The sequence below is a fragment of the Branchiostoma floridae genome, chromosome 8 (assembly GCF_000003815.2).
Source record: "Branchiostoma floridae strain S238N-H82 chromosome 8, Bfl_VNyyK, whole genome shotgun sequence".
In the NCBI taxonomy this organism is placed as follows: Eukaryota; Metazoa; Chordata; class Leptocardii; order Amphioxiformes; family Branchiostomatidae; genus Branchiostoma; species Branchiostoma floridae.
This window is the reverse complement of record NC_049986.1, coordinates 15,717,789-15,734,254: the sequence shown is the minus strand read 5'-3', so window position 1 is coordinate 15,734,254 and position 16,466 is coordinate 15,717,789. Positions and strand designations below refer to the sequence as shown.

The following is a 16,466-nucleotide window of genomic DNA, read 5'->3' as shown; positions in this document are numbered from 1 at the left end:
AAGACAGAATCAAGGCTAAATCTTTATGGAGGTACATTTATAATCTTTCAACATACATTTACATTAATAATTATAAAATAGGCATCAACTACAATATAAATTTTAGATTTGGAGTCACTTGTTTTCTATTAAAGTTGCAAAGACACGGAATGTGGGTACAAAAAATTGAGTAAAGATAAGGGAAAATAAATCTGTATGTGGTGAAAAGCTGGACTTTGACATTGCACAGAATCTTAAACTACAGGAACATTTTAGTTTCTTGTTTTGTTGAAAACAGAGAGTTGACAAACAAGCCAAAAATAAGTCAGTATACCAAGTTGGGTGTGATCATGTAAATTGTATCATATAGATAATGATGTATGATGACCTAATTGTCAAGAAGACTTGTTTTTTAACCAAAGCTAAAACCATACATTGTGTGTGCTTACATCCTTGATAAGGTCAAGTATGTTTGTCCAAATACTGGCTGTGCAACTTTATTCACTCCTTCATCAACAGAGTGTTTTACAGAGCTTGAATTGTGTAAGTATGTAAAAGAAACTAAAAGAAAGATGCTGAGAACTGACAGCCATGAATAGTTTCATCAGGTTGGTAAGTCACTGGACAACAAGTTCTTTCAATACACAAAAAAGTGTTTTACTCAAGACCTACTAGTACATTTTGGTGAATGTCCGTCACCTTCCTAATGGCAATGTTGAATGGTTCTATTCCACACTGCAGCAGCAGGGACTGCATTTGTTAGCAGTGTGTACATGTACATGCAATAGAACCATGTCAGAACTGCCCTAAGGTGACACGTGGTCACAGAAACATTGGTCTTGAAAAAATTGAGCTTGGTTGTGTACACAGAACTTTGTTATCCAAGTACTGACACTGACACTTAGTATTGAGAATGCACATTTATGGAGGAAGACTAACTAGATGTAAGGTTTATTATGATAATTGTTCTTGCATAATACCTCCATGTTGTCTTTCAATTCCAGATTAAATATTGAAAAAAGACAGTCAAATATATGCCAAAAAGCAGTTACTCATAAGCAACTGGATATAATTTTGGAATCCAGTAGCTTGAGTAACTGCATTTTTGCATATCTTAATTATCTGGATGTCTAACCTTCATCGACGTATAGTGAAATATATTTGACAAATTATGCTAAAACTGCGTAGTGACAATAGATTATTACATAATAACATCCGTTTGGCCTCAGATGCCCCAAATGTCTGCTTGGCTGACACAGAACCAGGGAACATCATGTTCGCACTTGGAAGTTTCCTGCTTTGGTCAGATACTTCACTCCCTTGAAAGGCTTGTACTTCTAGAATTCAAGAAAAAAAAAAGACAAGCGTTTAACAACGTCATTTTTACTGATTGACAAAATACTTTTTAGTAGTGAATACTCAAACAAATGTGAAAAAAATCTATGGCATGGTTTTAAATGGGTGGGCTACTACATTGTTGTAGAAACTAGAGCATGTTAGAGAGAGAGCTTTTATTTTGGCTGTGATATCTTCCTACATGACTACACAGGACACACAGGAGGAAAGTCATGTGGCAGGGCAATATGGACAGGTGCCAATCAAAATTTCATCAACCAATCAAAATGCACTTGAGGATTGTAACAGTTTCTGGGGAGGAACTTCAAATGAATGACAGGTGCAGGTGATGGTTAGGGAGAGGCAGTGATGGGAAAAAATTCAACTCAAATACCCTTTCTGAACAATAAGTAGCTCAGGTGATCAAAGGAAAATTAGAAGGATGATGGTAGGAGTGAATGTCCAATATTTACTATTTTGATCTTTATAGAGTCTTCATCAGATTGACATGAGATTTACAATGTAGAAGTAGCTGGTATGTTATGTCAAAGGGCATAAATACTGATAATACTGATGCAGATACAGAGGTGTATGTGCTGTGTAAGCAAGACACTACAAGATGAATACTGTGTACGTGTATGTGTACATGACTTTACATGTTAAACTGAGCGCATCGCTTTTCATCACATCAGAGTCATGCCAACAGAACAATGAGTTAAATGCTAGATGGTAAAGAACTAGTCATGGGCATATGTGATCAGCCATTGGGTACCTCCTTTTGCACTAGAACAAATGAGCCTAGAATGGCTAGAAAGGTGTTAGTACGCCCTCTGTGATGTAAGGATGTAAGTCCCCAGAAACATTACTAATACATACTGCAAACATGCACTGTAAAACAATGAGAATAATGTTCAGAACAATTGCATGCACTGGCAATAGAAAGGGTATTTGAGATTGCTCTAATCTCCAAACCAGTAGAAATGTTTGGATTTCTTGTTTTTCTTCCAGTTTTGGGAGTTTCAGTTCAATCCAGTTTGACTGGGACCACATGTGTGAGTGACACACTAGAGAGAGATTCTTTACTCAAGGCCAAAGAGTAACAAACCTCAAATGTGAAGCTTTTCTTTGGGGAGCTCTGAAATATGATGGGAAAGGCACATTTGGATCCATTATTGGTCAACCAAGCTCTCTTCAATAACTACATGTATGTAACTTCTTCATTTTCCATGCGAATTTCTTGTTGCATCATTCACATGCAATAAAAAAATCAACCGCAACAGTTAAATCAAAGTACAAAGTGCAAGATATGATGTAATGTTTAACATGCTAAACTAGACTTCAGGCTAAAAGCTTTTTGTCAACAACTTAAAGATGAAGAGATTGATATACCGAGTTTAGGAGGGGCATGTGGGATAGGATTTTTACAGGACTCTGTCGTTCCCTATGTTCAAATGAAATAGTCCTAAAACTCTGTGCACAATGTAAAGTAAAACAAGCTTTTGATCAGTCCTATGATCCCTTCTCAGTTTGAATAACACACAGTCTATGTCACGTGACCTGACTGAAAGTATGATGTCAGCAACCGATCAAAGATCCCTGTTCAGTCATGTGACATAGGCTTCGGGTCATTTCAACTTGAGAAGGGTCATAGGATTGATCAAAAGCTTGTTGATAGGCACTTAACCGTGTGCAGATGTAGAGTATGAAATCTTTAAGTTGTAGACTACAGTCACAGATGAAAGTTTATTGGAATAGAAACCCAAACGTGTGTATGGTTATTTCACTACTCACCTCTCCATACATGTCCAGTCTGTTGACCTTTAACCCTGAAACTGCCATCTGCTGGATCTTGAACTGAACCTGTTAAAGGACAAAAAAAACAAAGTTTCATCCCTTTGTCTAACTCCATGTACATGACGTATTTTTATTTGACAGTTAGAGCACAACAGAAGATCTGGCAAAGAGTTTTCTCCATCCTTCTTGGTATTCTGCTCTTATTAATGTATGCTTCATTTTGCACAGATCTGCTCAATGTCACTGACACAACATCTGACTTCCCAAAATTCATTGAGTTGCTTGAGTATCTGACATTTGGTGATTCTTATTTTCTTTGTAACCTGGATGCCTAACCTTCATCGACACATGTTTAAGTCCATTCTCTCATACTATTCATCTTACCACCTTTTCCCTTATAATTATTGCCTACCCTTCTTTCTTCCTCCTTGCACAGTCCCTTGCATGATAGTTTTGGCTGGTCCCGATGACCGTTACACGTGGCCATACCACTTCAGTTTTTTTAGTTTTAATGGTGGTTAGGAGGTCTTCATAATGATTACGGATTTGCTATCACATGTATTTTTCACTCACAGATATGGTGGGGTTGGACTTGGGCGGAGCAGACTATTTCTTAACGCTTAGGTCCATGGGAAAAATCCAAGGGACCGACAAAAAGTGACCGCAATGGTCAGGTGGCCACTATGTAAAGGTAGTCACTTATACAGGTTTGACTGTACATGTGTATGTGTACTCACAGATATGGCAGGGTTGGACTCAGTACTAGTACCTGATGTCTCTGTTTTAGACCAAGTTTGACTGTGAAAGCCTGGTAAAAATGACTATCAACTCTCTTCTACTTTTCTCTTGTTCTTTTCTTGTATCTGTAAGCCCCAAAAGACGTAAATGCCTGCTGGTGTAATCTGTTTATTTTTGATTTGGTCCAACATCATTTTTTTCAGGTCTGTTTTTTCTGGACTGGTCCAACAAACGGGAAAAACGGGTTTGTACCAGTACACCGTACCAGTAACCACTCTTACACATAATACATGTGTATGTGTACTTACAGAAATGGCGGGGTTGGACTCAGGCGGAGGAGACCCGCTCTGCAGGCTGATGTTCCCGCGCAGGTTGGGCAGCTTCTGCGGGTTGATCTTCCCCACGTCCCAGGTCAACACCTTGGCAACGGGGTCAAAGGTGTAGGTTCCCTGGGTGGGGGTCAGGTTCATGTTCAGCACCACCTTGGGCATGGCACAGGTGATCACCACTGACTCCACCTGAGAATAAATAACAACAGCAACAACAACAACATATTAGTGCACAAATACCTATACTTCTTTAATAAATGGTTTACAATCTTTAACACAATGGAGGCAACTCACTGAGGCCCTGTACTCCCAAAGGGTCAAAGAGGATTAAGTCAAAAGCTTCATGTAGTGTTCAAGCCTACCAGTTTGCCCATGGTTTGTTTGGGTCCCACGGTGACATCAAACCGCCCCCCTCCCTCTCTGAAGGAGATGTTGGGCTTCACATACACAGGGATGGCCACCATGCTGGGAAAAGAACACAGGTACATGTAGACACTTAAGCTTATATACAATAGCTTTAAGAAAGAAAGACAACAACACATGTCACGTTTGGGATTGTGTTCTTGCTGCAAAAGTGCCACCTATGTATACAGTGGCTGTATACTCCAGTCAGAAGCTTTGAGGAAGATGTCTGATAGGCATCAAAATGTACTAGTGAGTAGGTGAGAGACATTATAATTACTGGCTGTGTAAAACAAAACTCCAATATCCAAAGACAACTACCCCTTACAAGCTAGTAGACATGTACAAATTCAATGATTAAAGAACTTTCAAAAGTGGTTGTTGGCTCAGTCAGAGACATGTGCAGAGGATAGGGGATCAAAATTTGTCAAGTGCTCACAATGAATACAACAAAGTAGAAAGTACATGCAGACAGATATCAACATTGAGATAAGAGAAAACAGTTTACTTACTTCTGTGACCCAACATGGTAGGAGATGAGTCTGAAGTTACCATCAGGAGGAACAAAGGACAGGACTCTTTCAGACTGTAAGAGAGATTCAAACAGGACGTTGTGATCATTCTACATTATCAAGTTACAGTCAAACATGGGTTGCCACTATAGACAGAATTCTTACTGCTTGTGTCCATGGTAAAAATTGTCAAAGGGACCATCAAAAACTGGCCACACTACATGGTAAGGTGGCTCTTGTGTACAGGTTTAACTGTATTTAAGCACCTTTTAATTTAAAGAAGGTTGATGTAAGAGAGACTGAAAATTCGAGTTGAGCATTTACGTATGTTGAATGACAGTATCAAACTTCTATTCTATTCTATTCTATTCTATTCTATTCTATTCTATTCTATTCTATTCTATTCTATTCTATTCTATTCTATTCTATTCTATTCTATTCTATTCACTAATGGGCAAAGCACCTTTAAGGGACATCCTGTTCAAGTTGCCAACTTCACCAACAAAGATGAGCTTACTTGACATTCTTTTAATGGTGTCCCTTGACCTCCAGGTCATTGGGGGGACAAGGTAAACATGATGCTGCCAACCAAACAAAACTTTTTTCAGACGTTAAAGATTAACAGCTCATATTTACCTCCCATCTCTTGAAGCGTACACACGGGTGGAAGCTAACATCGTCCAAGATACGGGGGTTCATAAATGACAAGGTGAGGTCTGGCATCCCCGATAGCTTCACACAACAGTCGATCTACAATAGGAATACAGTGTTAGGGATCCGAAAGCAGTTTAAGGACTTTGGTTCTGTTGGACATACTACACATTTACCAGGTACAGTCGAAAATAAACTGGGAAAATATGTCACATCATTACCACCAAATGAATAATTTTTTAGTCTCTGATACAGTATATTGTTTGCTTTATTGTATTATATGTCACACAGTGTCCAGTCTGATTAAAAAAAAGTATGGAGTCATCAAAAATTCTACACTTACCACTCCCTGTATATCAGCAAACACTGTGGAACCCTGGAGTGATACACAGAACAAAAATTGTCTTTCCCGATCTGTATAGTGCATGTTAAACACACTGGTACAAAATCTTACACATGAATGGTTCTAATGTATCAAAAGAACATTTTGAATCATCCTTGCAGAAGCAGTAACTTGGGAGCCTTAGTGTAAGACCCCAACAATGACCAAGAATACAAAAACAATGACTGCACATGCAGCAAGAGGCAAACATGTCAAATGTAAGGAGAATCTAATTTATTTCTGTTTTCTTTAAACAGGGTTGGACACATTCAGTGCTTAGCACACTGCTTTCCAGGCATGCCATGTCTTTTTCACCGCTACCGCAAAATTAAATCCCTGGGAACTTAAAACCATTGCGAACTTAAAACCACCGCGAACATAAAACCACTGTAAACATTTTTCCATGGCAGTAAGAGACTACAGTAAATGGAGCTCCCGCGAACTTGAAACCACTGCGAAAAGTTTTTTTCCAGCAGCTACCGCAAAATTAAATTCCCGCAAACTTAAATTCGTTTACAGTAGCATACACAGAATAACATAAACAAAGAAGTAAGAGTAACAAACCTGCTTGTCGATGATGGCGTCTATCTCCTCGATGACGTCGAAGTACGCCTCGTTGTTGGTGTACTTGACCCCCGCCCTCCTCCAGGGCACATTGGACAGCTGACCGGTGGGGAGGGTGTCTGAGAGGCTGGGAGTGGGTGGAAGTGTTATGTTTCAATACATATTACAGTAGAGTCCATTCCAAGTCCCCGCAAGGGTTGCCATTGTCATCAGTTATAAATGTTTTCAATTCTTTGTAATTATACAAATGTATGCCTAGGAGATTTGATACTTTGGAAATATTTTGAAAGCTATTTAAACTTTCTAACTATTTCCTGGCTGTGTAAAAATTTTGAAATAATCAAGATGTGGAACAGAATACTTCTAACTTTTTGATTTTCTTTTATTCAAAATTTATTTTTACAGTTATTGTCTGAAAACCCTTGTGGTGACTTCCAAGTGTTAGGTTTGGGCCCTATAGTTTTTTTTTTACTAAATCCTAACACAGTTACATGTACATGTACAGTGTGTTTTGGCAATTGAACAAATTTGGGATCACTTGTCAATGCTAGTAGCCTTGTACAGCCATTGTTATGCATAAGAGTACCTTAAACTCAAATTCAACATGTGCACCAGTCTGTTTTTTTGACAACATCAAATTTTGCGAAAGACATCAAAGTTTAAATTGTTATCACCAAACAGTGAACATACATGTATCAGAAAATTTACTGATACTGCTGTGTAAGAACACCTCTCACTGGTTTTCAGTTTTGTTAACGACTGTACAGAGGATATCAAGGGGGTTTGATAGGTACTTACTTGGAGCTGCCTGTGACAGTGTTGACGACAGTACGGAGGATGTTTGGGGGTTTGATGAGTTCCTTCAGGATGTTGGACTCTGTGGCCAGGGGGAAACCATTGTCCAACATCTCCTCCAACAACTGGTGAATAAAAGAGGAGATTCAGCAGTTAGCACAACCGGAATTGTGTCTTGTTAGATGGAGTAGATGTTAGAGAGTGGTTGGAAAGAATTATGTAAGGGCACTTAAATACACAACACACTCAAACTGCTAAAATGGTAAAAGAAGTCAAAAGAATGACAAACATCATTTTAAGAGTAGCATTGAAAGTCAATATTGACTGGAATACTGAATTATCAATAAAGATAATTTGCTACCTGTAATCTTTTAAGCTAGGTGAACATATATGTAAGTCTCATCCCAATGTAACAATTTTTGTATTACTTAGGAAAAACCAGGAGCTACATGTGATGTTGGGCTTTGAATTTGAGTTTCTATAGTTTGAGCATACTGTACACAGGGTTTGCAGTGCACAGTACAGCATTGACTTGACACAATTGCAAATTGAACTGAAATCCTGACCTCATAGTCTGTGTAATGCAAACTCCGCTATCCGGAGCTTGTAGCCTCCTCCCCAGCAATGCGCAGCAATGTTGGACAGGCCTAAGAAGCGCGATTTAATCAGGCTACTAACCTCATAGACAATAACATAGTTGTCCTTTATTGCAGTTTCTCCCCCATCACCAAAGTAGTCTGTGAAGGTGTCCACTACTCTGTGTAGGAACTCTATCACAAACAGGGGAGGGACTGGGAAAACAACAACAACAACAGGATTAATGGGAAGGAGTATCAAGACTATGTGCTTAAATGTTTGTGTTTGAAAAAACAATAGCAAACAAGACACTATGAATTCATTTACATTTTTGAGGACTTGATCTTGTGTTAGGCAGGAGGTATTTAATTTTTTATATACTTTACTGTGTTAGCAGTATGCAAGACAAACATAATGTTGCTAATATTATGAAAATGTTACACAAAAACTTAATATACGTGTAAAACCACTGCAAACTGTTCACGATTTACAACATGCTCGCAATGCGAAGAAGGGCACATACTGTACTACTTAATATACAAAATTTGCCATATGCCACAAATTGATTTTCAAGGTTAACCTCAAAGTACATGTATCTTGTCATTATCATATAGATGTGAGAAAGCTGTATGATACCTTCTGTTGTACAGACTGCTACAAAGTAGATGTTTTCTCTGTAGATGTGGATGAGATAGTGGTGGGGGGTGGAGATGACTGGGTTCACATCTTCTGGGCTGTTGGCCTGTTGGAAATAAGAAAACATTCACACTGAGCCCAATATTTTGTCAATGAAGATCTAGACATCCAGGCAAAGTTTCATTAAGTTGCTTGAGTAACTGTATCGTATAAGACATACAGGGTTACTGTTACTCAAGATACTGAAAGTTTATTGTTTCATTACTTGTTTTTAGACCACTGCTATTGCCCTTCACTTGTAAGTTGTATACTGTTTTTTACCTCTTTTTGAGCAGCGTACAATTCACAATGGACAAATAAAGCCTCTCAAAGCCTCTCTCTCTCTGAAACCTTCATAGAAGGGAAATATTTTGTTTTGCTCAGTTTCTTCTTCTTCTGTTCTAAATGAATAAGGTCAATGACCTAGACTTTGTGGGTGTCACCAAGGACGTTACATAGAAAGACATTAGATAGAAAAGAATAACGTACTCTGTGTCACCACGCTTACTGTACTGGTAAAGTATTTGACACCCTGTGGTGTTACTATTAGACTTAGAGTACATAATGTGGTGGGATGGAGCTGGTGAACATATAATGTGTCTGAGTAAGAGGAAATCGTTTGACTAATGTGAAGAGAAACTTTATGAATTTCATTGTTGCTTTTTTTACAGGTTTGCAAAATTATAGCAAAACCTGTTAAGTGTTATGTGCTGTTTCTAAAATTCTGTACAAAGTGTCCCTCTTCTTCTGGTATGAAGAAGACACAGATAGTTTGGAACCACAAACTGTCCCCTCAACACAGTACGCTGAAGTTCTTATAAGGAGTGCTAGACCTAGAGAAGCCGACCCTCCGATCTGTACATATTGATATTTGTCATATGACCAAGTGATTACATTTGCGTGTTACAGGTCAGGTATCAACCTACATAAAAATGAAGACAAAAAGTCATACCTTTTGTTGCTCTTCGAAAAAGTAGTCACACACAGATCTGCTGATGACACTTTTCCAGTGCTTCTCCATAAAAATATCCCTGGATACAAATAAAGTAGATAGATAAGGAAAATTATGTTTTAGTATCTGAGCCAACTACGCCCCCCTCCCCATTCAAGCATCCGCAATCATTTTTTGGGGTTTACAAAAGACAAACATGCAGGAAATTGACTGTACAGTAGAAATACAAGAAGAATAGATGAAAGGACCAACAACTCACCCCGCACTGTTGATCATAAATAAACTGTGGATCATTTTGCAGGTTAGTTAGTTCCACGTAGCCCTCCCCCAAAAAACTAGGTAACTCTACTGCGCACGCGTTGTAAAACCAGGAAGTGTACGAGCGCCACCTGGCGACTTTCACCTGAAGTGTTCAGTACAGTTACCTGCGGAAGACACGCGCGTGGGACACATGACTTTCCCTCCCCCAAAAGCCCAGAAGACAAGTTACTTAGCCCTGATCAAGAAATGGAACAGGTGAGTCATGATGTGAATACGTGGTGTTCTTTTGTATAGCTGTATTTCAATGAATATTGTGTTCAGGGGTAAATATATTACGTTACGACAGTGTTGAAAATGTGGGGAGGGGGGCGCACGACCTTTAATATATTACTGTGCATGTACTACGCGCATTTATACTAGTATCGGGTGGGTGCGTTGTCGTTATATGTACAGGTTTATTAATCAGATTTTTAAGGATTTTTTTCCTTACACCAACTACAGTAGAATGTTCTATACCAACAATGTAGTAATGTAAGACGTGATCTTTAAAAAATGTGCCCACATCTTTTGTCTTGACTCGAGCCTTTGACTCTTTATTGATTACCAAATTGGCCCATGGCTAATCAGACCAACTCAGCCCAACACCCTGATCAACCCTGGCAGAGTTCCAGGGTGTTGGGCCGAGTTGACCAGGGTGTTGGGCTGAGTAGCACTTACGAGCAGGCTTTTAGCCAGGCATGCGTCAACGCGTCATCTGGACGCACTTTTCTTAGAATAACAAGATATTTGATGCCCCTGGACGCCCTATACTGAGGAGAAAACCCTCTGACAAGCATGAAATTCTGATTGACCAGGGATGCAACCAGGTCATCTGTGGTCACAGTCTTCTACTGTGACATCTGTAACAGTATTTTTGCCTCTTGGGATACCTTAGAATGCACTGTTTTAACTTAAAATCATGAAAAACTCTGCACCATGGAAGGTGGATGCCTCCAGAACCCCTTACAATAGTCACTTACCGCGACTCACCAATAAGTTTGGACTCCCTATTATAAAATCCTAGCTAAAACTAGTAAAAGCCTGCTTACGAGTACTAGTTATTGTCCTGATCCCATTTTAATGGATGTTGCTTATCTCTTGTTCCAGCAGTGCTGAAGTGATGAACGAATGACATCTGAAGTTTAAAGCCAACATTCATTCAGGGAAGCATTCAACCATGAACAGGGCAATAAGAGTCCTGGTCTCCCAGTCTAGATACGTGTCACCGACGTTCAGACAGTCGACAGTATTTAGAACTCCGTACTACTCTCAAAGAGTCAACCCTGGAGTCAGATATCTCTGTCTCGCCAGAACTCACACCACCGCGGAAGAGAAAGACAGCCTCATAGAAAGGATAGAAGGTTTCGAAGACCACACAGAAATTCTGAACTTCATCCACGACAACCAAGAAAGCTTCACCCCCGTACACTTCAATAAAGCCTTGGACACCCTGTGGTTGATTCAGTCCCAGAAAGACAAATACCAACAGAGTTTTGATGTGATACAGAAGAACCCCATGTTTGTCAGAGTTTGTGAGATGATCCTTCAACAACTGGAACGGGAAAATGTGGACAATGATATCGTGATAACCAATCTCTACTCGCTCTCACGACTGGGACTTGACGCCTCGAACCTCCTTTCTCAGCACCTGTTCTTGAAAGGCTGCAGAAGCGTGAATGATTTGGACATTCCTCAGTTGTCCAAGTTCGTCGCGACGCTGCGTTACATTGGCCCGATGTACTACAGGAGCCCGGTAATGACAGAGGTAATAGAGATCGTGCAAAATCACCTGGGCGACATAACCAACATCCGCGAATTCTCGCAGTTGATGATAGGCATGGCGAGGCTGTCCTCCCCAGATCTGAACCAGCAGTTGGTGGAGAAAGCCATGGAACTCATGGTTCACTGCGAGGACGACAGAAATCCGAACAACGTCGGGAGAATCCTGCGAGCCCTGAACAACATGAGGATGAGACACCAGAAGCTGCTGGAGATGATCAGCCAGTATTTCCTTGCAGTGTTGGATGAACTGGACATTCATACTATGTTTAGAATCAAAGATGCCTTGAAGGACCTCAACTACCGCAACAGGGCCTTGGAGGAGGGCTTTCGGAGGCGTCTGTTGTTTTTAATGCCTGAGTCAAACGCGTACGACAGCTTTCCTAAGTCAATGATTCCTTGCCTTCTTTGGTGTCTTGGCCCCACAGCATCGTCACAAGTAAAGCAGAATCTAGAAACCCTTGCTTTGAAACAACTGCCAGACCATATCCAAGAGACTGAACTGGTGACACTCCTTCAAGCCCTTGAGGCAATGGGTTGTCGTAACGACAGTCTTCTACATAAAGTGTCCAGGCTAGCCCTGCCTCATATAAATCACGAACACACGAAGTTGAGACCTGTGCTCCAGACAGCCAAAACTTTCATTGCAACAGGTTACGAAGATCAAGCCTTCCTGTCGCAGCTGAGATACACGCTTGTTTCCATCGTGGGAGCCACGTTCAAACCTGCCGTGGTCGCAGAGTGCGTGAGCTGTCTGTCCCAACTTCCTGGAGGGAAGCTCGAAGACGCCGTGGTCAAGAAAATCCACACGATGCTGCCTCAGTTTACCTTCGTGGAACTGGGGCTGATCACCCAGAGCCTTCGTACACTCACAAGTAACACCACGATGCAGAAAACCGACCAGAAAGCTCTGTCTGACCTGTTCAGAAATGTGAACACCACTGTGATCGAGCGGCTACACAACGTGACGACCTTCCGAACGCTTCACAAGGTCGTCCTGTCTTACTACGTCGAGTCGCCAACGTGGACGTCGACCTTCCTTCTCGAAGAGGTCATCAAATGGTACGAGAGGAACCTGGGTGAAGCAGACAGACTGACGAGGAACAACTTGGCCACCTGGGCGATGGTGATGTCCCGGACTCGCATTCAGCATGGCCTGATTCTCGACACGCTTGCCAATGCCGCCGTCAGAAAGATGCACACCCTGCAGAACGACCAGCTCCTCACCATACTGTCTGTGTTCGGTTTCCTGAACTACAGTCCCACCAATGCGGAGGAGTTTTTCGGTGCCTGCGTGGACACCATTGTGAAGAGGCTGTGGACCATTCCGCCCCACATCCTGGTGAGACTGGCCTACTCACTAGCACAGCTGCAGCAACTGCCTGCTGACATCGTGAAGAGGGTGTTTCAGGTCAAGTTTCTAGAGCAACTGGACACATACCTGGAGAGTGAGTTGGATTCTTTATCATAGAACATATACTGATAGTCAACTACACTAGTACTGCCACTGCATTGCTTATGTTGGATTTGAACCCTTGCACATTGAAGAACATTTGAGACTTGAGAGACTTAAAACATTAAAGAACCCCTGCACTTTGTGGAACATTAAAAAACCCCTGCACTTTGAAGAACATTGAAGAACCTCAGTCTACACATCAAAGAATTGGTTGCGTTGGATGCAATCCTCTGCATATTAAAGAGCCCACCATAGTACTAGCACTAGTAGATGTGTGTTGGGCAATTTGAATGTGCTGGGGTTTGACACCTGAAGAGGCTCTATACATGGGAGTTAAGGCCTAACTCCCCTCAGAAGAATGATCTGTTTACCGACACCATGACACTTCCTACTAGTTCACTTACTAACTCTAAGCTTTTAAAGATCAAGTACTTGTTTCATTACAGCACTTAAGTAAAACAAACTCTCTCATTACAGGATCAAAGGACCACCACAACGCCCAGTTACGGGACACCCTGATGCGCGTGAATCGCGCTGTGGTACTGGAGTATCCTGAGTACGACATTCCGTGGTTCCACGGTCAATACTGCTGCGAAGTTGCAAAAAAAGGTTGGTGAGAATTTCTCCATCATAGATTAGGAGTAGTAGTACTTGTAAAGTTACCATTTGTTAGCTGGCCTACACTGGCCTAAAATTGAGCATTTCTTGTTGCTCTGAATGACTGCTGTATCATGCAAATTGCAATGGCATTTTGAACCTTGCTAGCATACTGAACTAACTAGTATGTCACATTATGGCAGGTTACCAGATGTGTAAAACAAACTTTATACTTGGGTCCTACGCAGGGACATCCAACGACGAAACCGCCTCTCTGGATGTACCCTGCTTTCTCAACCGTCACTCTTAGTTCCTGTGGGCATCGCCACAAACCAGCTGTCAGCCAATCAGAGAATAGGCCTTTCAGTTTTCAAAAGGGATCTAGCATATATAAGGGTAAGCTCATGAATATTTATAAGCAGGGCGGTCAGAAACTAAGGTTGACGGTTGAGAAAGCAGGGTACTTAATCATTGAGACAGGTGGTTTTGCCATTGGATGTCCCTGCGTAGGAGGAGGATGTGTACATGTAATAATAAAGCCTTCTTTGACACAGCCTGAAGATCTAATGGTATTGGTATTATAAAAACTAACAGTGATATAATGGCAATGGTAACAAACTAGCAATGATATCTTTACATCCACAGTTCCCGTTCTGGACGGAGTTGAGAGACAGGTGCAGGAGGTCCTGACTGATGTCCTGGGGGGACCCCAGTTTGTCAGGTCAAAGGTCATCTCTCCCTACTTCCAAACAATAGGTGCGTGTGTTTATATATTGTGGTTTGATTGTGTTCTGGGGAGATGTAATACTGTACTGGTGATATAGTGTGGGAGTTTTCAATGGGTCAAGGTATGACTTGCAAGGGTTTCAATTCTTCTGGAAATATGGTCCCTTCACCCCAATTTAACTGTCATTTATTTTCCAAGGTTTTGCAAGTGGGTTGTAGTACTGACAGTTCCATTCCTAATCATTCAGTATGTGTGACAACTTGTTCTTTGTTCTTGTTAAAAGTAGCTATTCCATCTGAGACATACTAGAAAAAAAACCCCACAAACTCTGCTGTTCGGGTCTGTAACTGGCCCCTCCCTTTAGGCTGGATGTTGGGGGAGGGGTTGCTATAAGCAAAATCTAATCAGGCTAAGAATGTCTTCAGTTTGTAAAAGCTGTTGATACTCTCTGTGTACAGATTATGAGTGTTACCTGACAGAAGAAGGCTCTGCCCTGCCTTGTGTGGAGTATGGAGACTTCTGGAACAGAGCCGAGGGATGCTGGCAGAAGGCTACCAAACCCCTCCCTGCTACAGCACACAGGTAACACACATGGTTCATAAGGTCACACTTTGACACATGGCCTTGTGGTTAGAATTGTTGACCACATCAGAATCTTGCGGTTACTGATTTTTTGTTATATGCTGTCGGCTGACAGAAAAAAAAAAGGTATGTAAAAAAAAAGGCCACCATTTTCTTCATCAATGTCTGCTTGGAGAGTACCGAGTTAGAATCCCTGACAGGTCCCAAAGTTGTACCCATGGGAAAGACACTTTACACTAATATTCCTCACTGGACTCAAGGTGTACATGAGTGCTTAGCTTCTGCCTATGGTAGTCCGTTGGATAGGATGTTAAACAGAGGTCCCGTGTTTGAGTAGAGCCACCACTTGAGCACATTGAAGAACCCACTACACTTATATGAAAAGAGCAGGGATCCTCTCCTTTGTGAGTGGTTCAAATAAATCTGTCTGGATATGCAGCTTGTACTGTAGAAACCTGGTATGTTACAACATGAGGTAGTTTAATTAATCAAAAGAAGCTCTTGATATCACTGTATTTTCTCTGTCCAGGGTTGCTATTGACTACCAGGATGCACGCGACTTTTGTCGGAACTCCCAGCACCTGTTAGGGCACGTGGCCATGCGGAAGCGCCACCTAGAGATTCTTGGATATACTGTCATTCAGGTAAGCTGCGTAAGCATCAGCTTTTAACTTACAGGGCATAATGTGGGGCAGAGCTGTCTCCAGGACTTTCACTTTTATATATGTCACTTTGAGCTTACAAAAGTCCATTTCTATCAATTTATATCATGAAGATAGATAAGATTTTTAGGTTAAAAATTGAAAGGCTTGACGTTTTGCAACAAGCAAATTTCTGTCCCAGGACAAAAGGACAGGTCTTGGAGACAGCCCTTTTCAGGGCATGCTGTATCTCTTCTTTGGCTATTTGATATTTCTCAGTTCAATGTGAAATCAAGTCTTTGAGCTACGCAGGCTCCTACTGACACAAATGTATGTTAATGAATATATATTAATTTCTTCTATTAATATTAGGTCCCTCACTTTGAGTGGAACTCCATGAAGCTGGCCACTGAAGAGTCGTGGAAGGAGTACCTGCAACAGAAGCTCTCTGCTGCAGTTGGGAGATAGGCCACTAGGTGGCAGCGATGACTGTGTATGCCAAAGTTTAATGCATACTAGTAATTGTTGCAGTTTGGAGTAATATGAACTGAAGGAGACTATGATTATTACTGTAAATCAAATGATACAGAAATTCTTTTGAATATTGAGGGAATCAGCAGAAGTTACATTTATCATTTTTTATGCAATAAAGATCAGTTGTATGATATGAAATATCTGTTGTCTCATATTTTTCTGAATG

At 41.0% G+C, this 16,466-nt stretch overlaps 2 protein-coding genes across 4 annotated transcripts; one reads left to right on the top strand and one right to left on the bottom strand.

Moving 5' to 3' along the window:
- Positions 1-448: 448 nt before the first annotated feature.
- On the bottom strand, positions 449-10,090 carry LOC118420810 (AP-3 complex subunit mu-1-like). Of its 2 annotated transcripts, XM_035827821.1 has the most exons (14): positions 9,944-10,090; positions 9,685-9,763; positions 8,694-8,799; positions 8,160-8,272; positions 7,485-7,606; positions 6,687-6,813; positions 6,084-6,116; positions 5,726-5,839; positions 5,090-5,163; positions 4,538-4,640; positions 4,155-4,364; positions 3,106-3,174; positions 2,420-2,449; positions 449-1,316 (listed from the first exon to the last, which is right to left on the bottom strand). In XM_035827821.1, exons 1-14 carry the CDS (start codon positions 9,976-9,978, stop codon positions 1,251-1,253), a joined length of 1,281 nt encoding a protein of 426 aa, XP_035683714.1. In that variant the 5' UTR covers positions 9,979-10,090; the 3' UTR covers positions 449-1,250. The 2 variants fall into 2 exon arrangements, with proteins under 2 accessions (XP_035683714.1, XP_035683715.1); XM_035827822.1 differs by lacking the exon at positions 2,420-2,449.
- On the top strand, positions 10,072-16,388 carry LOC118420809 (FAST kinase domain-containing protein 1, mitochondrial-like). Of its 2 annotated transcripts, none has more exons than XM_035827819.1 (7): positions 10,072-10,200; positions 11,095-13,211; positions 13,697-13,828; positions 14,462-14,572; positions 15,002-15,125; positions 15,655-15,769; positions 16,139-16,388. In XM_035827819.1, the coding sequence occupies exons 2-7, from the start codon at positions 11,162-11,164 to the stop codon at positions 16,232-16,234; spliced, it is 2,628 nt and encodes an 875-aa protein (XP_035683712.1). In that variant the 5' UTR covers positions 10,072-10,200; positions 11,095-11,161; the 3' UTR covers positions 16,235-16,388. The 2 variants fall into 2 exon arrangements, with proteins under 2 accessions (XP_035683712.1, XP_035683713.1); XM_035827820.1 differs by having other exon boundaries at positions 10,088-10,200; positions 11,092-13,211.
- Positions 16,389-16,466: the final 78 nt, after the last annotated feature.